Consider the following 22,793-nt stretch of genomic DNA (forward strand, 5'->3'; position numbering starts at 1 on the left):
GCCAATTCTCTGCTCTTTCGGTTTGGTGGACCTACTCAGAGCTGGTGCAAAACCAACACAAAATATGTTGTATGATGTATATATACTTTGCACATGACTAACAGTTATGTCATATAAAGAAACTGAATTGCACCCCCGTTCGGAGCAACCCAAGATGAGATACCATCACCAAAACAGGACTGATTCTCTGTCACTGGCTGAAGGTAGTAGGATGGAAGCATTCATCAGTTGTCAGCTCTCCTTATGTGAAATGGGGAAGGAATTATTGGTGAAATTTATAGAGATCGTGGGCCTAGTATGGGACTGAATGTCATTCCCTTAGTGTTGCACCTCTAGATGGAGGGAAGGGGGTTTTGAAAATGGGCAACAGGGAATAGGTTCTCTTTGCCACCTGTTTTGCAGGACCACCACAAGCAAGTTTTTATCATTATTCCTTGAAGATAGGCAATGACGAAATAGTATTCTTTGACATCTGTGTAGCAGGACCAATGTATTTATCTAGTTGTATTATATGGGAAGGGAGCTATGCTCGTGGTGACCTAGCTTTGTATTTTTCAGCATCAAGTTTATTCTTAAATTCTTGTATAGTTTTTGCACACACTGTTGCCTCATCCAATTTATTCCAGATATCCACCACTCTGTGTGGGAAGCTATTCTTTTTCAGATCTCTTCTATAACTATCCTTTTTGAGTTTCTTTTCATGTGTATGTGCACATATGCTATATTTTTTGTAATATCCCAGATTTGTATTTTCATACTTTGCAGGAGGAGGAATTACATCATAGAAGTTTGCAGAGTGAATTTCTTAGGGTTCATGACTTCTGTTTGTCTGAAGTCGACTTAGTGTACAAGATTACTGAGGGTTCATCTCGGAAGAAGCGCCTCTACCCCAACACCCCTTTGTCTTCCCGAATCGGAGGCCTTCAAATCATTCTTAAGGTGGTTATTCTTGTGCTTGTAATTGTTCAAGTACTAAATTTGATAATACTGCTCATGGGGTGACTAATAGTATTAGCTATAAGCATGCATATATTCTTATAGAATAATGTGATGTCGTGTTCTTTCCAGTAGAAATCTAATTCCTCAAGCATATCATAATTTGTTTAAGAATTTTTACAAATGGACATGCATGCCAGTAGATGGCTTTTATTGAAATTATTGTTAAAAATGCACATGGTACATACTTAAATGCAAGCATACAGTATATGATCCTCGTGTGTATTTCATTGAACATCTTTAGCTGCCAGGTAGTTGGCCATGGACACTAGTCATTCAAGATATCTCTCAAGTGAATGTTTATTATATAATCTGTATTGTTATCATTTATTTAAATGAGAAAGAGAAAGTATGGGGTTTAGTGAAGGAGAAAGGAGAAACATGAGTAGAAGAAGAATGTATTTTTCAAGGAGGAAGTGCTAAAGTGTACAGAGATGGTATGTGAGATCAGTAGAATGGGTAAGAAGCAATAGACAGAAACACAGCAACTCCACAGTGCCTGACAGTTGAAGCTGGTTTACCCCAAACTCTTCATTACATGGTGACCCTCCCACCCCATCATCCACTTGAGAAACTAGTGTAGTTCTTGCTTTTTGTAAGAGGGATTTTTCTTGGATGGTTTGGGCATATGGAAAGAATGACTAGCTAAAAAAGTATGGAAAGTAGAGGTGGATGGTGTGACCCTAAGGGAAAGACCAAGAATGGGATGGATGGATGGATGGATGGATAGGGTGAAGGGAGCCTTGGGTAAAAGGGGAATGTATGTCAAACATTGATAGAGAATGGGGAGGCCAAGAGAAAGATGTGAATGGAGAATGTTGATAATGAGAAATTGATGTGGCCTGAAGGGATTTATTCTTGTCTATTCTGTAGTTTCTTAAGTGGATGATGGGGTGTGGCTATTGCTTCTTACCCAAGCTGTGGATGGAATATGGAGATGATCCTTCGTTCACAAGGAGCAAAGGACATTAAATGGTTGTGTGAACATAAGAACGAAGGAGACTGCAAGAGACCATAAGGCCTACACTAGGCTGCTCCGTATCCATCACCACCTGTCATCCCCATCCATAAAGTTGTCTAATCATTTCTTAAAGCAACTGATTGTTTCAGTGCTTACTACGTGGTTACTAAGTCTATTCCATTTGTCGACCACCCTATTAGTAAATCAATTCTTGCCTATTTCCTTCTTAAATCTAAATTTGTCCAGTTTAAATCCACTACTGCGAGTCCTGCCCTGTTGTTTTAATATGATGACCTTGTTTGTATCACCCTTGATCCATTTGAACATCTCTATTAGATCACCCCACACTCTGCATATTTCCAGAGAGTGTAAGTTAAGGTGCCTAAGCCTCTCTTCGTAAGGCAAATTTCTGAGTCCATGTATCATTTTGGTCATTCTTCTCTGTACTGATTCTAGTGAATTAATGTCCATTTTGTAGGACGGAGACCAAAACTGTGTGGATGAAAGGCGGGTGAATATCTTCACTAGGCCTTTCTCTTATTAGTGGGAAAGGGCATTTTAGTATATGTATGTATCACAATTCAATATTGTAGTGTGTAGCATTTAATCTAATTAGAGCTCAGAATTACTAATACAACTTAATTTTTTTTATCTCTCTTTTTTTTCTTCAGAATTTCCGAGTGATAAATTTCAGCTTTAAGTTTACTCCACAAGGACAAGATGTTCGTATTGCCCAGGCACTTCTCCACCATGCTTATCCACAAAGGATTGACCACCTGTACCTCTCCAATGGCAAGCCAGTCCCACACTCTGGTATCCCTGAATTTAGGTGAGTGTACAAGGAAGTGAATTGCTCTGCAGTGTTGGTACCATGGATTCCTGTCATTGTTAGAGACGTTTGCTAAATTTAGTTTAGTGCTCGAGGAAATGAACTTTTCCTTAGTATTGGTAGCATGGGACCAATGATAGGTATCTACCAGTAGTGGTTCTGCAAGATAAACAATGGAAAGAATCATCTCCCCATCATCACAGCCAGTCAACATTCTTACCTTCATCCGGATATGGAGTCCCTTGGGGTTGGAGTTTCAGTGAGCTTACACTATTTTTCCCAAGATTGTTCATGTAAGGTAAGGTGACAGCCAGTGATCATAACCTTCAGGGTAATGGGTAATATACCCACATTAACACAACACAAACAACAGTCCAAGGTTTCTATACATAGAGGATAGGAGAGGCCTGAGGACTGTTGCTGATTGCTGTAGGACTGCAGGTTTCTAGTCGGTGAAACTTGAGGCAGTGATTTTTGTTATTGGTACTGTGAGTCTATCATTATTGAAAAAAGATTGCTAGCTCTCTCATCCACTTAGTTGTGGGTTTGAATCTAGTACTTATTCCCAGGAGTGACTATTATCTGCCCTAACAGTCCAAGCATATAGGGCAAGGGTGATGGTTTCAACCACAACTACACACCTGGCATAGGCTCATCACCTCCTTCCTTCCTCCTCTCTCCTATTTTTTTCACTCTTCATATGTCTTATCACAGTGGTTCTCAAACTATGGGTCGTGACCCAAAGTTGGGTCGCGAGATAAATTTTTATGGGTCGCAGGGCCCCATGATTTGAAATACTGGTAGCTGAGAAGCAGCACCATGGATCCCATTAATTTAGTTTTCTGAAGGAAATGCAGTGCCATGGATTCTGTTAATTTAGTTTTGTTAAAGAAAAGCTGTACACATTATTTTTTTTTTCCAAAGTAAAGGGTATATATCACTGTCCATTTTGTTTCTCTTTACTTTATTCTGGGTCTTGAAGTATTGAAATGTTCCAAATAGGGTCGCTCACAAAAAAGTTTGAGAACCACTGTTGTATCATATAGACTTGGCCAAAACAACCAAAGCTATGGTATAAAAAGGCTATGCAATGGAATCTCTCACCCTGCAGTATTTTCACCAATACTGTTCAATCTCATGTGTGATCTCCCAACTCCAGAACCGGAACTAAACACCAATCGTTTCTTATATGCAAATGACTTGACAGTAATAACCTAGCACACTAAATATAAAATAGCAGCCAAGAATGCCCAAGCCTACTTGAAAAACTGGGACAATGGCTCAAAAAGTACAATGGAAACTTCAGCAACAAGAACAACAACAATGATGACATTATTCACACCAGACATCCATGAATAAAAGAAAACACCCAATAGTAAAAGTACTGTACATGGTCAAATCTCTCTACTGTTTTGGACAATTCTAAGATACTTTACTTCTATGACATTTTTGTTGAAAATATTGCATTTTCAAGTTATATACCCCCCCTGCAATTATATGTGTAAAATATTCAGTTTCGTAATGGAAATGGAGTTCTATACCATTGTGGGCAATTCTATGACTCTTTAGTTCTCACATTCTTTTTGCTAATCTTTCTTCACTCATTCTTTCCATGTACCCAAAACATCCCAATCATCTTTCATCAGCCACATCTGCCAGTTCCTTATCCATCCTTGCTTTCCTTACCTCCTCATTTCTCACTCTATCCAACCTTGTAACCCACCATACATCTGAGACACTTCATCTCAACACATTTAAACTTCTTCCTGTCGCTCTTAAATTCCAAGTCTCCACCCCATACAGTGTTGTAGGCACATTCACCCCATCATATAGTCTTCTGTTTACATTTATACCCAGCTGCCTATTTCCCATTACCCTTTTCAGCCCCCCAAGACATTTATTTGCTTCCCTTACAACATTTTACTCCACCCCTATATATCAAATGAAGGCATATATTACTAATGTTACGAGATGCAACCTTATGTGCATTTTTTATTGCAAGATTACATAATGTCATCTGGATCCTTTGTTTTGCAGTGTTGCCAGTGATTGGGAACGTGAAATCCGTAGGACGGGGTGTCCTAACTGGAGAGTTTCCAAACATAATGAATTCTTCAACCTTAGTTCATCGTAAGTAATAGCATTACTTATATGTCTATATTTTAGTCTAGGTTAAGTTGAAACTGTTTTGAATTATCTAATGAATAGTGTGGGTGGATCAAACAGATGGAGCATACATTATTTTATTGATATTTGATACTTTGGTTTAGTGTTTTACATACATACATATATATATATATATATATATATATATATATATATATATATATATATATATATATATATATATATATATATATATATATATATATATATATATAAAGGCCCCCCCACCACCACCAACACCAGGGATGTAGCCAAAATCAAAAGGCATAATTCCACTCTCACCCATTTCATCCCCACCCGCTCCACTCTTGTCCACCACATTTCCCTCCCTCTCATCTTGCCTCCTCATGGATGACAGGCCATCCCTGCATCTTGCCCATTGCCCTGGGACAGAGCAATGCAGCAAGACATAGCACATCCACAGCAAGGCCTTCACTTAATCGGTGACCCCCCTACTCCATCCCCTCTTATAGAAACATTGATGATGGGGAGAGATCCCTTTTAGTCGGTGTCAAAATATCGTTCACACATAACCACTCCCTAACCCTTCACATCCCCTACTCCCTTCCATTCATCACAGTATCGTCCCTACACAGCCGTTCTCTACATTCACCCCAATCTTCTGCTTTCTCCCTTTACTTCTTCAACAGACATCTCCCTCTTGCTCAGTGCCCCTTTCACTTCATCCATCCATCTCATCCTTCGTCATCCTCTCATGTTCACTCCATCCACCTTTGCCTTCCACACTTCTTTTACAAATCTTTCTTCACTCGTTCTATCTCCCATCTTATTTTCTACCCTCCTCTCCTCCTCACCACCTTGTTTCTCACTCTATCCAACTGTGTAACCCCTACCATACTTCTCAGACATTTCATCTCAAATGCATTTAAACTCTTCCTCTATTATGTTCCATTTCTCTGCCCCAGACAGTACTGTCAGCATGATCACCCCTTCATTTTAGTGTTTTATGTGTAGTAATGTAGTAAGGTATTGGAATTTCTTTTGCTGATTTAATTCAGAAAGGGAAAATATTAACATAAACCAAAGCTCCTTTCTCCTTACAAGGGAGGGGTGCTTCAGTTAAAACACATAGCTACATCATAGATAAAGTGGACATATGAAGTGTTTTTGATTGTTGCACTGTCAAAATATATCCAAATTTTCAACTAGATATCCAGCAGCTTTTTGTATATACATACACATACCAAAGGCTCTTTCCCCCTTACAAGGGAGGCAGCCAAAAAACAAAGGCATAAAAACCACTCCCACCCATTCCATCCCCAACATACTCTACTCCCCTCCACCCTCTTTCATGCATCACAGCATCATCCATACACAACCATTCTCCTTTCACCCCTATCTTCTGTCCTCTCCCATCCTTCCTCAACAGACATTCCCCTCTTTCCCAAAGACCCTTCTACCTCATCCATCCATCTCATTCTAGGTGGCCCCCCTCATGTTCACTCCTTCCACCTCTGCCTTCCACACCTCTTTTACTAGTCTTTCTTCACTCATTCTTTCCATGTGTCCAAACCATCCCAATACTCTTCCATAACCCTATCTCCCAACTTCCTTTTGTAATTTCTTGAAATGTATAAAAGTTGAAAGTGAGCAAAAGATGTTGAATACCCTTGACCTAAATAATCAAATGACTTTTTAAGAAATTTTCGACAAATATAGGTCAGTGTGGAAAGATGTGAAAAATAAGAAGATGACAGATGACACGGTGAAAGTTATATCAGGGTACAGTATTCCTAAGTATGATGGATCTTCGCATATAACGACAGAACCCTGTCCCCATATCGTCCATTATACTGAGGGTTTAGTGTAATTTCTAATCCTACTAATCTCTAATACTGGATAAACTTCAGGATGTAACGAATCTGTCCGGTATTTCCATTGGATATAACAGATCCTCAGTTATAACAGATCTTCGGATATAACAACAGACCCCTGTCACCATATTGTTTGTTATATCAAGGGTTTGCTGTATATAGGAAATATGAAGAGGTGGAGTGATGGGAAGTAAAGGGGAGATTCAAGAAGTTGTAGGAGAAATGACTCGGTATTCCTCTATAAGTGGACATTATTCTCCCGTCATCAAAGAATGTTGTGTGAGGTGTTATACATTTAAGAATATTAAACACCTTCCATAGATTATCTATATCATTTGTATTATTTTCTTCTTTTCTCTATGTTGGTATTACTTATTTAAAAGCTTTATTAAAGATGTGTTTAGACTGCTGTCATTGTTACCCTCTTTCCCTTTAAATTTGTAATTAGTGTGCATTTATACCTCACAGTTATGACTGTTGAAAGCTTTATACATCTTAAGTGTTATAATCTGTATGTCCCTCAAGTGTGAGTAGTGTTTTGTATGCTTTTTTTCCCCCTTAGGATTGTGGATGAAAAGTCGGCTGACATTCAGCTTTATAATTTTTGTCCTTCGTAAGTAATGTTGTGATCATTATTCAGCTTTTATGCAATAAAAATATATATACAGGTAACCCTCGCCTAAAAAAAAAAAAAGGCTCAATTATCACGGTTTTTCTATAACATGGTGTTTTGTAAAATCAACATGAACACAATGATGCAGTCCTTGCTTCATTATTGTGGTGAAAATTGACTGAAATATTCAAATCTTGCTTCTGCTCGTGCAGGAGACCTGCAGCCATCTGGTAACTGATAACAACCTTTGGGTGGGACCATAAGTTACTCAGGAAAGATATATCATGTTGTTTTCTAAGGATTGTTAGTGTGAGGCATTGTAGTGTGAAGTGATCTGTGTCCTTGGTGTGGTGATTGCATCTGGGACAAGTCTGGCCAGGCCTATTCTGTGTTAGTAGTGTTTTCATGCTGGATGGTGTCCTTACAGCAAAGAATGCTCGTGGGGTTCTTATCATATGTGGGAGGATTTTCTTTTGTGGAACATATGTTTAGGGTTGGTGGAGTATTGAGTTTGCCGGTCTGTGAGGGCTTGTTTAATGATCTGAGTGTGTATGTATGTGCCTACCTAGTTGTAATAACCTAGTTGTATCTTTCAGGAAGGAGAGCTATGCTCGTGGTGTCCTGTCTCTGTATCTTGCTATATCTAATTTGCTTTTAGATTTTTGTATTGTTTTTGTGTGGATGTTTAGTTTGATATAGGTGATAGGTTTTTATAGAGGTTTGAGTTGTATGCTGCTGGTGTAGATTACATGTTGCATTCAGTTAATGGTGCTTGTGAAATTAATGTGAAGGATGTGTGTGTTTATGGTTCTAGCATAGAATTGTGTTCCAATCATTTTCGTGTTGTTTTCTTAGGGGAAGATTTTGATTTCTGTATGCATAATGTCCAGTTGGGGTGTTTTTGGTGTATCCTGTTATTACTCCTAGTGGTCCTTTCTATAAAGGTTTGTTTTCGTGATTGTTGGGAACCTTGATGTGGAGGTATAGTTGATGGTAGTTCTTATAAATTGCTTCTAGATGGTTATTATAGATTCTATTGTCCAAAATCATTGCTTGCAATGGATATAAGTAGGTTTGTTTTCTTGTTGATTTCTGCTGTCAGGTCTTTGATATGTTGGCTGAAAAGTCAGGAAAAGGAGAATACAAAATAAGTGATATCCAGTAGAAACACCAGAATTATTAAGATTAGCAAAAATACTGTAGGCTAAATATTTTTTGCATAAAAAGGGATGTAGGACAAATAATTATTTTTTACTGAATTAATGATGTTACATTTCAACATGTATTTCATTGCTTCAGATGATTTCAGACATTGCTACATGCCCATACATACATACATAAAACACCAGGAATACGTTTTCTTAAAGATAAGAAATAATTAGGAACCAAATCCAGGTCATGCCTATGGCCTTATTCCATCAGATATGTCAGTGGCTTTTTGTATTTATTATCTAACTTATTATTCTGTTGTATTGATTATGCATATGTTTACTAGATATTGGGCATTTAATGTTTAATATTTATCTTAATGTATGGGTCAGTGGCCCATTGATGGCTTTTTTGAGGAAAATCTATGGGAACCTTGAAGAATTTTCCACATTTCTTAAATCCCATTGACTTGGTTTCCTGTTATATAAGCATTTATTGGCACCAGATAACCATGATAATTGAGGGTTACCTGTATATAAATCTGCAGCGGGAACAATGTAAATTGTGTTATTTTATTGAAAGGCTTTGTTTCTTGAAATGGCTTGGTAAAGGTATTATTTATGCAGCATAACAGTGCTTACATTATGTTTTGGCTAAGGCCAGGTAACTTTTTGTAGTTTGGGAGTGGTGATATCAGTTGGGGAGTACAGTAGTTGTCAGGTTAGGCACAGTTGTCCTTCTCCAGGTACTGTGTTACCCACCACTACCTGCCACATGGTCAGATTATTAGCGATCAGAGTGACTCCCCTACTCGTGTCCTGCCAGTAAGGAAGGTGTGTTGGACACCCAGATTGACAAAAAAATCCTGAAGGTTATGTCATGATAATTCCTAGTTTAAGAGACAAGAGCCACATACATTAGCAGACTTGGTATAACAATGCTTGAGGAGAGACAGAGGACAATGATCACATGCTTGTTAGTATCCATTGGAGGATGTAACAGAACTGTGGGGTTTACCAAAGTGCTTAGTTTTTTGGGACATATAGGCATAACACTCAGACTGCATATCGATAAAATTCAGGAGAATGTGGAGATGTAATCCACCTGGATTTCATGTGGACAAACATGGGGATGATACATTTGCCCAGGAATATGTGGTGGCAGTCTAATTGATTCAGTGATTAGCACTCTAGAACCTTGAAGATCTTTTGAATACTTTCAAATATGAAACTCAAAAAATTGCCAAGAAATGTATTTAAAAGTGTTCAAGGTTTAGGAGTAGTGAAGTGTCATGTGAGACACTGAGTTTGAAGGTATTGGACAAAATTATCAATGTCATTATAGAGCATCCATTGGCAGCACTAAGGATACTGAACTTGTCTTTACCGATGATATTTTACTTCATGTGGAGTCATTGAAAATCCTGGTTGCACCCCTTGAGTCACTTCATAGTGAGATAACTGGGACTCCAGTTCCGTTTGACAAAGAAGACAAATTCCAGGCATTTAAGGGCTTACTGGATGACACAGTTCATTGTGTTTGTGCATATGGTGAAGATATTGAGATCTTGTAAAGCTTCATATACTTTGGTAGTGTAATACATAAAGCCATGTCCTTCAGGCAGCGCGGTTGGAGGGCAAATTCTGCCAGGCCTGCCCGTGAATGTTGTCCACACGACCGAGATGATGAATAGATGAGCATGCCCAATGATGCCAGTAGCGTGTGGAGTGTGGTACGATATTGAAGATAAGAAGATATTGTACGCCATGATAATTGCTTTATGTCTAAGGAACATACATATACCAAGGCTTTTTCCCCCTTACAAGGGAGATAGACAAAAAGGAAAAGGCATAAAATCATTCCCACCCATTCCATCCCTGAACACACTCCACACCCCTCCACCCTCCTAAGGAAAAAGAAGAAAAAGAAACATGGGATGTGGGAGGGAAGCATGCCGTGGGTTCATGATATTAACTTGCATCTGGCATGGTCGAAACTCCAGCTACCGGGCACCGCCTTAGTGATTTCGCTTGATGAGCACTTGGGCAGTTTGACCGTTTCCCCATTAACGGGCATGCATGCTGATCAGGTCTGCTCATCTGGACAGGCCTTAACAGTGGTGGATCCTCTCAAGACGTGCTTAGTGTTATGGACTTGCTCAACTAGAGCATGTCGTGTTCTCATATTGTTGATATTTATGCAGGAGGGCTAAGATCAGAATTGAAAAGTTTATTATACTTCCTGTTTTGTTGCATGGCTGTGAGACACAGACCTTAAGTGCTGACTTGAAGAGGCATCTTGACATCTTTGGTACCAAATGCTTTCAGAGAATCATGGGGTATCACTGGAACAAGTATGCATCAAACCAGAGACTGATCTTTGGAACTCAGTGTAGGCCTGTTACCAGCATTATTCTAATTATATAGGTGTGTGGTACATTTCCTAGATGTTGAGCTTGCTCATATGATTATCTCTGTAAGAAAGAATCCTCTATGAAGGAGATTGTAGCAATGCTACTGTGAGAAGAGAGAGATTTTAATGAGTTCGTCTCCTTTATTGTAAGGTATGAGTGAACTGGTTTTACATGTGGCAGGAGCCGATATATATACCACGTGGGTAGTCACCTGTGGTGTGTAATTACATAATTATAATGAATTAGGTTAGGTCGGGTCAAGCAGGGTCGCACTGTCAGAGAAGCGTCAGGTCGTGGGTGACATCACGCGCATTCCATGCCACATGATCATCGTGGTGTGTACTAGATAAAGAGGACACCCACAGAATTCATAGCTGGGGCAAGTGGACTGAACAACTCGTGGTGCAGTTGGTAGAGTTCCTGGCTGCCACTACGGTGGTCCAGGTTCGAATCCCACCCAGAGCTGAAATAATTTCAGTATCTCTGCGCTGTGGGCTGTTACTCCAATTCTCATGCCAGGGAGTTGGAAGGTTGTGTGCATGTAAGGTCACAGCATTACCCATAGATTGGTCATATATGACTTCTGAGCTCTCTTTCAGGAGGGAAATAACTGTCAATCACGAGTCCAACATGTGATCCAAGACCATGGTGAACCATGGTGATAAGATATATTTGGATTGGGAGGGGTGGCAGCATAGGAGTTTGCTTAGAGAAACAATGGTGATTGGCAAATGCTCTTCACTTGATGATGACCATTGATGGGAACAGATTCTAGCCTGAAAGAGGTCTTAGTTGATTGAAACCCTTTTCAGGCCAGAGTATGTTTCTCAGCTGTATAAAAGCTGCATAATCACTAAACTTTAGTAACTTAAAGCCAGATAACTAAGTCACTATAGCTAAAGGGTTAATCGTAGACTGCCTATTGCTAAATGCCCATTAACTGCTATACAGCTGTGAATATAACCTCATTTTCAATGTCTGGGATCTATCTCCTCATATTGTGCTATATTCACTGGGGGTTGGTTTCTCGTGTGAAAACTATACTGTTGCTCTCATTTTCCTCTGCATTATGATTCTGCCATACACTTTACTTGGAATACGCTAAAGGATAATTAAAAATGTTACATTTAAGCTTGCAAATTTTACCCTTATAAATTAGCATTATGTATGCTCTTCCAGTCCAGTAACATATGTTGCAATGATGTTGATTGTTGCCTCAAGTTTCTGCAGCCCCATAGTGACTAGTAATGGTCCTGGGGGTTTCCCATAGATCTCTCTGGGATGAAACTTTGGACTATTTTTGTGTTGCAATTGTGTGGGATTCTTTCAGTGTTGCCAACTAAAAGTAGTAGAAGGGGAGCTATTGCTGTTTATCAATTTTTCTTGTGTGAAAAAGGTGGAGGGAATATAGTTTGAGGTTGATAGGGAGATTTTGGACTTAGTCCGGAGTGGATTGTGACCTGTCTCACCACAGCAATTCTCTTTCTACCTTCCTTGTGACAACGAAAGCCTTCTTGATTTATAATGATCTACATAAGAAAGGATATGAAGTTAAGGATGAGTCAACTTTCAGTGCCAGTAAGGTTTGGTTCGAATGTTTTAAAGCCTGAAGAGCCCTACACAACATCAAGATGACTGGTGAGTCAGGAAGTTCTGCTGAGTCTGCTGTTGCAGGATTCATACCAACACTGAAAAAACACATTGAAGAGTGAGGCTACAGTACCAAACAGGTGATAAACTGTGATGAGACAGGCCTGTATTGGAAGAAAATGTCATTCAGGATCTTTATTAGTAAGGAGGAGAAAACAATGCCAGGATTTAAAGCATCCAAAGACAGAAACCCTGGTGCTGGGTGGTAATGCTGCTGGGGACCTGAAGATGAAGCCTTTACTGATCTATCACTGTTAAAACCCAAGGACACTTAAGGGCTATGTGAAAGAATATCTTCTAGTGATATATAGATCCAACAAGAAGGCCTGGATGATGTCTTCTATGAACCAGCATTATGTTGCAAATTATTTGTCCCCTGCACTGTGTGACTATGCTGCCAAAGAAAACATTGCCAACTGTTTCCTCCTGCTGGTTGACAATGCCCCAAGCCACCCAACAACTATGTAAGATTGGGCAGACAACATAGAGGTGATGTTTCTGCCCAAAAGCATGACAGCACTCATCCAGCTCATGGATCAAGGTGTGATTGCCACTTTCAGTGCGTATTACTAATGCCACACAATGAGTCAGCTGATTAACATGACAGTATCAGTGCAGCATGGAACGAGGTGACAGAAAAAACAATGAGTGGCTGCAGGAAGAAACTGTAGCCCGATTGTGTTAAGTCAGCTGATGATTTGATTTGATTTAGTAATGTGGCACCCATTTGTAAGGACATTGTCAGGCTCTTGCATATGGCTGGCTTCAAGGAGGTGGATGAAGATGATGTGAATGAATTGCCACAGTCCCATGATAAGCCACTCAGCAATGAAGATCTAATGGAGTTGGGACAAGAATGAGCTCTCCATGGCGATGATGATGATAATGATGATGATTGATGATTCATGATGATGATTGATGATTGATGATTCATGATGATGATTCATGATGATGATTATTTATGATGATGATTCATGATGATGATGGATTGATTGATTGATTGATTGATGATGATGTGCTCCAATGAGGCCTCAACATCAAAACACTGAGTGTTCTCTGGCCTGGATGCAATCATCAAAAAAATAAAGGAAAGGAACCCAAACCCAGCACAGAGTGGAACAGTTGCCTGTAATGTGGACCGAGCCTTCAAGGTCTACAGAAATGTATTCAAGGCCAAGAAAAAAAAAAAGGCAAGGCAAATCGCCATTTCCAGCTTCTTGAAACGTGCTGCTCCCTCCCACCCAGTCGCCCACCCTGCATCGGCTGATCCAGACTCCCCTCCACCACCTCTCCAGTCTACGTCTGGTGCTCTTCTGTCCACCTCTACTGCCCAGGATTCATCAAGCCCTACAACTTCTGAGGATGAGGAGAAGGATTCCTTGGGATTTTAGTAAGACTAGCCATGAAAGGTATGTGCGATGCAGGATCGGGTAACTAGTGGCGTTTTACAGAGCCTCTTTTTTTTCTCTTTCCAGTGGATATAGGCCTACCGGGGAAACCACTGTATAAAGAAATAGCGTGTCTATAACACTACCTCTTTGGAAGGTGTGGAAAAGTGTTATATATCTCACAATATAAGCTAGGCCAAGACTACTCACCCCATTAAATTCTATTAAAACTAAAGTTCGCTATCTGATCGTTCGTTATTCAATCTGGTTTTCGGGAACGTAACCCAATCGTAAAGCGTGGAAAACCTGTATTGCAAAACATGCAACACTTTACAATTTGTATGCATTGTGTTTATTCTTTTGTTTGGTATTCATTTCATCATGCAAAAATTTCCCATAAATATTTTATGGTGACTACTTGTATTGCATTTGTTTTCTTACAAAAGACTTTGTGCCTCAGACTGCCCACAGCCCTGGTTGTTCCTCGAGATTTGCTAGACAACCAGATTGAGTCCGCAGCTCAGCACTTCCAGGGCAGTCGTCCTCCTGTCTGGTGCTGGGGTTCGCCGTCAGGAGCAGCTCTTGTCCGAATGGCCCAGATCTCGCCTAGCACCAGTGATAAGTATGTCGTGTTATGATTTCATCACTCATTTGCACGGGTTGTGGGTCAAGATCTCCTTTGCCTTCATGTGTAGTCTTTTATCCATTATAATTTAACTCGTTTTGCCCTTGAATGTGGTAATCTCGTATTTGTTTAAAAATTTCCAACCTGAGTATAGATTCTGGTACTTTTATCTCTAGGATACAGTCAATACGGTTTTAACAGTCTTCTTTATCACTCTTTATGTTAGAAATATTTTTACTCCTCTGGGTCATGGAATTTCTATGAGACTTAGTCCATCTAAGGCTGTCATATTTGTGTATACCCTGCTTCACTTGTTTAGTCTGCCCTGCACTGGTTAAATAGCCATCACTTTCTATCCCCAGTTTTTTGTAATTTTGCACCCATGAAACAGCCCACAAATTGGGATCAGATAGAACACCATAATTTTTTTGCTTGTCATCATTGTGGGAATTTACATCCCACTCAATTACTATTTTTTAGAATGAAGGCAATCCTCATTATACAATTGTTTATCATACTTTTTCCCCTACATGATCTTAGACTTTCAGTACTTTTTTTCATAATGTAGTTGACCTATTTTCACAAATTCAACCATTGCATTTGTTAAGGGCAAATTTTTACCGAAATGGTCCTTCATAATCCCTCAGTTCTACTTACGTGTGATCCCTTATACAAGCCTACTAAAAGTTCAATATATAATTGTTTGCCAAATGAATAGTATCATAGCAATGATCATATAATGAGGTTTGCCAGTATATGTAATTTAATGTGATATTGTTTAGAATCTACATAATGTCTGGGAGTGTGCCATGAAGATATATCAGGGAGGTGGAAGTGTTATTTTATTTCAGTGTAAGCCAAGAAAAGTATATTTTTGTGGTAAATTTGATACTGCTGTGAGCAATGAATAGAAAAATGTCCAAGTAAATTTACTATTATGATATACTTTTACAAACTATAGTCCACTGTAGAGAAATTGTGGTAGATAGCTTTATTCAACTTGAAGATTGACCCTAACCTGAATGGGTGTTTTCATCAATTTGGACCCTATTGGGTATGAATCACAGCTACTTTTTCTGTGCTATTAAGAATGAAATACAGTGCACTGGTATTGAAATGGTTGGTGGTCAGACTATTAGCCCCTTTATTGAGGGACATATGCTACAATTTGTGTTCTGATTAATGCCAGATAAATTTGTCCAGGTGAGACACAGGCTAGAGATAAGGTGAAGTCTTAGATTTGATATGTGTATACCTATGGTCTTTAAGGGGGTTGACTCTCATTTCAGTGATTCGCTCGATCGGATTATGCATTTCTGGTCCTCCCAACCTTATCTTTTTATGTAAGACAATGGAAATTTAACACAATGTGCAGGGAAATGGGATGCATCTGTGACAGAAATTTCATTGAAATCCATTAAGAAATTTTTACACAACAGACGATTTACTTGCAATTTTGAGTTATTTTTTAAATAACGTTTATTTTTCCAAAAGTATAAGGAGAATAATGATTTCCTTTGGTGTACAGTTAGTAGACATCCAGATGTACCTAAACTAGTATACTCGTAATTATAAGTGAAAAAGAAAGAAAGTCAGCCTTACAGCAAATTATATAAAAAAAACATAAAATCACAACTTTAAAAAATTGTCAAAAATATATATCAAGTAGGTTAAGAATGAATTTACTAATATTGTTAGATATAAGTATCACGATCATTTTCCAACAAGAATGATCAAAATTGCTTATTTACACACGAAGTTATAGTTACTTTTGTGCGAAAAAACTAGTTTTGAGAAAATAGCATTTTTATGTTTATATATTCACTACTCCATAAAAGTGCCTCCAAAGAGTATCAAATGCACATATCTACTCACATAATCCTTTGACCATTTCTGGGAAGTAAGCAGCAGATGTTCATTACATTTCTTTTGTACCCATGCCAGCTGAGAATCGTGACAATCCTAACCTTCCATATCCTTCACATAATGAATGGTACACATGCATTACAATCCCTTTGCTAAGGTGAGTATTCTTGCACTTCTCAGGTTCAGAATGGAGCAAAATACTTCGGCAACTATCACATCTGACATATTTAGTTATGGAGTAGTGAATTTATAAACAAGAAATGTATAAAACAGGATAGCACGTGGAGAAATTACGCACGCATACGCTGAACCCTTTTTCGATCGCACTGAGTGTGGTGACTGCTGCCTAACCTATCGTACAACAATATCAGAGTATAAAATTCTCAAAAACAACAACAACAAAAAGACAAAATACAAGGAAAACAAACCATAGCAAAGAAAGGGGCATGGCTGACTGGCGGATATTTAAATCTCTGGCCCTTTAAACCCACCATTACCTGAGAAGGGTGGGGTTATACATCTGGAAACCAGTCCCGCGGTGTTCAGGGACACCACACCAGTCCACACACGAAGTTTGACAAAATCGAGTATTTTTCACCGAAATGAGAGTTAACCCCCTTAACCTATTCCGTACGATAACACCTACATAGGCATCATGAGGTGTGTTGTGTATACAAAGATGCTGGTGTCAGCATCTTCATTATATTTGTTTTGTGGTTGTAGCTGAGTGACCCCAGAATTCTGCGAACTGGCTTGATCACATTTAAAGTGTTTATTATTATTACTCAGTGAAGGAGAGTGAAAAATATTGCATTGATTTTATGTTTTATAACGTGAGTGTTGTGATGCATCAATCATTGTAACTCAGGCATCCAATGCTGTGTGCAAAAATTTGACTCTAATTGAAAAGGTTAACTCCGGGCAAAGAGGATGGCTTGTTAAAGAATGGCTTGACTACACATGGTAGAAAAATACTGAAACAGAACTCGCCAGTCCCCTAACGAAACCTTGTTTAATCACTTTTTACAATATGCATAGGAAGCTCGCTGGCTGAGAGGGTTAGGGCGTCGTTACTGTGCGATGAAGGTCAAGGGGATGGCGGTTCGAGTCCTGCCACAGGTGAAGCTGAACCAAGGGCATAGTTAATTAAATTCCATGCTACAAAGCCCTCTGTGAGGGGCACCATCCTAGCCTTACGATAGGGGGGGAGTTTGTGACGTTAAACCATGTCATCATCACAACATGCATGAGGGGACGGAGAGGGAGGGTCACCGAATTAATGAAACGGCCTCACTGTGGATGTGCTGTGTCTTGCGGCACTACTTCTGACCCAGGCCAGTGGGCAGGATGCAGGGATGACCCATCATCCAGGAGGTACCAAGATGAGAGTGAGGGAGGAGGCTGGAGGGGAGTGGAATATGTAGGGGATGGAATGGGTGTGAGTGGTTTCTCTGCCTTTTTCTTTTTGGCTACCCCCTGTGTAAAGGGAAAAATAGCCTTTGGTATATGTATGTATGTATGTACAACATGCATGGTAATATTGTCGAGACATATTTATTGCCCCACCGCAGGAGCACGAGAAAAAGAAGTGAAGTCATAGGCGTGGTGGAGTAGACATTTGAGGACGACAAAATTGAAAGATAATAAAAGTTTAGTTGGCTCACTATTCACTGAACCCATTAACTCCGATATGCCGCCCGGGAGGCAGCACTGGGGAGAACCAATATGCCGCCCGGGCGGCATGATATTCAACCCCTTACAGAAATCGCACTAGATTTGGTAGTGCTTTCATACTTTTAGGGAAGTTTGTCTGACTTATCAACACTGCCTAGAGAATGCTACGATGCCAGTTAGTGCTTTCATACATGCGGTAGAGCGTTGATACACGTGGTGACTCGGGAGTGCTTTTTGCATCTTATTTATTGGGATTATCTACCTCAACCACTGTGATATTAGTGTAAACATGCCTCAAGGAACTAAGAGGAAGCTTTTGTATGCGAGTGACAGTGATCCATATGATCGAGAACCAAAAACAGAGGAAAGTTATTGTGATAGTGACACTCGTAGGCTACGCAGGGCTAGTGATGCCAAATCCAACAAATAATTTTTTCTGCACGTTTATGGTGTCCCTAAGAACTTGCTCTATCTATTGGTGTAAAAGGTGCTTGAAACCAAACTGCGCTGATACCAACCATTGTGCAGGATCGTCTGAGCACGCTGTAGCACGCCCCCCCATGTCTGGTAGTAAAAGTTGCTGCTACTGATTCTCGCACCAGATCTACAACTTCCGACCTTTCTCATGGCCATCCAAGAGTGGGTATATGATTTTTATGTGTCTTGGCCGATGCACCTGAGTATTCCAAAGAAGTTAAGCATAATTTTATTCAATTTGGTAAGACTCGATTTTTCGGTTATAAATTCATCATCAGAGACGAATTGATTTGAGGGATCGTCAGATTTTACGGGTTAAATGGAGACCTGTCTAAATATAAGATGATGATTTGGTTTAATGTTACAAACTTCCCCCTATCAGGAGGCTAGGACGGTGCCCCTTACAGTGGACTTTGTAGTGTGGAATTTAATGAAACCATGCCCTTAGTTTAACTCGCCCCGAGCAGGATTCGAATAGTCATCATCTTGGCCTTTGCCACAAGTAACGATGCCCTAACCCGCTCAACCAGCGAGCATCTCTAAATATAAGATAATGCTGTTTAATTGATCCATAAGGGTACTATTAAAGTCCCTACAGTATTTAATGAAATGCATATAATTATGTAGTCAGAACCGCAGTATAGGAATGATCGATCAATTTGTTGCACCAGGTCTCTTTTGCAGGAGACCCACAGTTCCCAAGTAACCAGCAACAGCTGCTGGAAGAATCCATAGGTCACTCAAGGTAGAAATATTGTGTTGTTGTCTAAGAATAGTTAGTACGGGGCATTGTAACATGAGGTGTTCAGTGTCCTCTGTGTGATGGTTGCATCAAGGACAGTTTGATTATGTTGCCAGGTTTATTCTGTGTCGATACTCTTGCAGCTGGATGGTGTCCTGAATGCTTTGAGAGGGGTTTTTCTGTTGTTTGTTAGTGAGTTGAGATGTTGAGCCTTTAGGGAGTTGATGAAGTAGGTGGTTTATAAATATATGTAATGTTGTAAGTTGTTTTCTTTGTATTTCTATTGAGTTTTTTTTTTTTCTAAGAGCATGCTCTTGTGTGTTCCTGTGATAACTCCATCCTTGTGTTGTGCAGTCTGTGAATGTGGTTAATGTAGATTGTGCTATTAGTTTTGTTTCGTGGATAAGAGCAATGTATATGTTGTATGTAAATATGTATCCTAGAGAGGAAAAGGTAAAAGTTGAAGATGGATAGATGTTAATGGGAGTGAAAACAGTAAGAAGAAGATGTGTAGAGCATTTCAGAGAATTGTTGAACATGGAGGAGGTTAGAGACGAATTGAATGTGGTAGTGGGAGGAGTTAGGAAGATGAGTGTGATATATACATACATGTAACAAAAGCGTTTTCCCCGCTTACAAGGGAGGCAGCCTAAAAACAAAGGCATAAGATCCACTCCCACCCATTCCATCCCCACATACTCCACTCCCATTCACCCCCCTCCCTCCCTCTTATCTTGGCTCCTCCTGGATGATGGGTCAACCCTGCATCTCACCACTGCCCTGGGTCAGAAGCAGTGTCACAAGACACAGCACATCCACAGCAAGGCTGCTTCATTTAATTATTGCTGATAGTGGGGCTGTGCCAGGCTTGTGTTATGTCACCATGGCTGTTCAATGTGTATATGGGCGAGGTGGTACAGAAGATAGATGAAAGGATGATGGGCAGATAAATGATGGTTAGAGAGAGTGGAGGGAAGGGGGAGGTGTGCCAGTTGTTTGTTGATGGCACTGTGGTTGTGGCTGGGTTACAGGAGGGTCTAAGGCAGTTTGTGATGAAGTTTGTGAAGGTATGTGATAGGAAGAAGTTGAAAGTAAATGTTTGTCAAAGCAAGGTAATGAGATGTACAAGAGATGAAGGTGGCAGTAATGGAAATAGGTGGACAGTTCTAGATATTTGCAGTTACATGTAGCAGAGGAAGACCAAGAATGAGATAGATGAAGTGGGCTTTGAGCAGGGAGGGGAGAAGGCAAGAGATATGTGTTAGTGGACTATAGATGAACATGGCCTGAAGGGATTTCTCATCTCTACTTTAGCATGAGGGGATGAGGAAGGAGAGTTGTCATGCAAATGATTCAGCTGGCCCGGCTGTAGATGTGTTGTGTCTTGTTGCATTACTTCTGACCCAGGCAGTGTGCAGGGGACAGGGATGACCCTTCATCAAAGAGGAGCTAAGATGAAAGGGAAATGGATGATGTATGCGAGCGAAATAGGTGGAGATAGGTGCATGTCGTTGCTGGCTACCTCCCTTATAATGGGGAAGAGGCCTAATGGTATATAGATTTAGTAAGTTTAAGGTATATTTTTCTGTCAATGTATTTATGGGTGTATGTGTTGTGTGACAGGTGCTATTACATTTCTTAATGTACTAGTTTGTATTGGTGAGAGTAGTGGATGTTAAGTGGAGCCCTAAGTGGCTTGTGTTGCATTTAATGGATGTGTGAATTATTGTTTGTGTTTATTTTGGGCATGTGTAAGGGCATGGATTGGTTTCTGTGCCTGGCTATTAGGTGTGGGAGAGCAGGCAAAGGCACCTCTGTATGTGAAAAGATTGGAATGTATGGAGAGAAGTGCTAAGATGAATAGAAAGAGTTTCTGGGCCCCTTTGGATTGCACCTCATTGTGGAGGTGGAAGAAAATGTCCATTTGTGAAGAATGTTCATCAAATTTGATGGGCAGTAATGGCTTCCTCTCATTCTATTTGGCAATTCCACCACAAAGAGGCTACAGACAAGCTGGACATGGCATCTTTATATATTTTGAGAATGAATGGAAGTATTTTCAGTATCTTCAGAGAATGCATGAATTGGTGTTGGTTGGAGTAAAAGCAAGGGATAGATCAGTGAAACCATGAGAGCATATGGTTAGGGTGTCAATCAAGTGAAAATGTGTGTGAATGACAGAGTCAGAGAAGAATGTATAGACTGAGGTAGTGCCAGTTTCATAAGAGGAATGCACTAGGGATGAACTGGTGGTATTGCTGGGAAAGTGATGAGGTGCAGTCTTTACATGGGGAGGAAGGAGTGAAATGTTCATGTGTATAAAGAGTGAAAGGGCTGAAGATTTTGTTCTTTGCTTAATGACCTCACATAGAGAGCTGACAACCAGCAGCCTCCTCTCCCAGTGACATAGAAACAGTCCCATACAGATGCAACACAGACAACAGTCCAAAGTTTCTTCACAGAGAGATCTGTGGGAGTATAGGCTTTCTATTTAGTGAACCCTAAGGAAACAATTGATCAGCCATCTCACTCTACACAGAAAGAAATGTGTTGCTGATTAGGTAAGGCTAGGGAAGGGCAGTGTAAGACGAGGTGCTTGGCGTCTTGTGTAAGAGTTTCTCTAGCTAAGCCAGTTGTGTTGATGACGATTTGATGCTGGATGGTAACCTGAGCATATTCATACTAGTGTGATTCTTCTCATGGAAGGGGTTTTTCAGTTGAGCTAATGTTTACAAGGGTTTGATGGAGTAGGCAGTTTGGTGGTTGGTTTTGAAGTGCATGTTTTGTGATCTGAATGTGAATGTGTCTTTGTATGGATGTGTTGTGAAACAAGTTGTAGGTTGTTTTAGATTTTTGAGTGGCATGCAACTGTTTTTTTTTCCATTCAGTTGATATTAACTACATAAAATTAAGCAGTTGATGTCCTGAATGGAGATATTAACTACATATAATTAAGCAGTTGATATCTGGAATGGAGATAGTAACTACATAAAATTAAGCAATTTATCCTGAATGGAGACTTGAGATGGATTTCTACTCCCTTTTCACGTAAAGAGAACTGACACCTGACAAATGTTTCCTTCCTTCTACCACTGTAAACTGGTGACAGAAACAGTCCCAAGGAGAGATTTCTTGATTAAGGATAGGAGAGCTTTAAGAGGTCACCAGAACAAATTAAGAAAGACTACATGTCTAAAGGATGTGAAGAAATAGAGTTTTTCATATAGATGCTTTAAGACTTGGAATAGCTTAGAAGGGGATAGGCCTATAGCCCAAGCTGGAAAAATGCATGAACCCAAATCTAAATATAATTTGAAATCAAGAAACTGGACATGAATTTGAGGCTATGTGTGATCAATTGGAGAATAGAAGACTACCCAACAAGTGTTGATCCTTTCCTGTATACAAA

At 39.8% G+C, this 22,793-nt stretch overlaps 1 protein-coding gene across 3 annotated transcripts in view; it reads left to right on the forward strand.

Moving 5' to 3' along the window:
* LOC143032452 (myotubularin-related protein 10-B) overlaps positions 1–22,793 on the forward strand; it is a 128,043-nt gene that overhangs the window by 76,679 nt on the left and 28,571 nt on the right. For 2 of the 3 annotated variants that reach the window (XM_076197258.1, XM_076197260.1), the window contains exons 4-8: positions 766–939; positions 2,629–2,786; positions 4,824–4,916; positions 7,350–7,400; positions 14,461–14,622. In XM_076197258.1, coding sequence (XP_076053373.1) covers positions 766–939; positions 2,629–2,786; positions 4,824–4,916; positions 7,350–7,400; positions 14,461–14,622 — 638 coding nt within the window. The remainder of the gene's footprint in view (positions 1–765; positions 940–2,628; positions 2,787–4,823; positions 4,917–7,349; positions 7,401–14,460; positions 14,623–22,793) is intronic. The other variant, XM_076197259.1, reaches the window with a different exon arrangement.

Source organism: Oratosquilla oratoria, chromosome 13, assembly GCF_046742065.1.
Source record: "Oratosquilla oratoria isolate Oo_2021 chromosome 13, ASM4674206v1, whole genome shotgun sequence".
In the NCBI taxonomy this organism is placed as follows: domain Eukaryota; kingdom Metazoa; phylum Arthropoda; class Malacostraca; order Stomatopoda; family Squillidae; genus Oratosquilla; species Oratosquilla oratoria.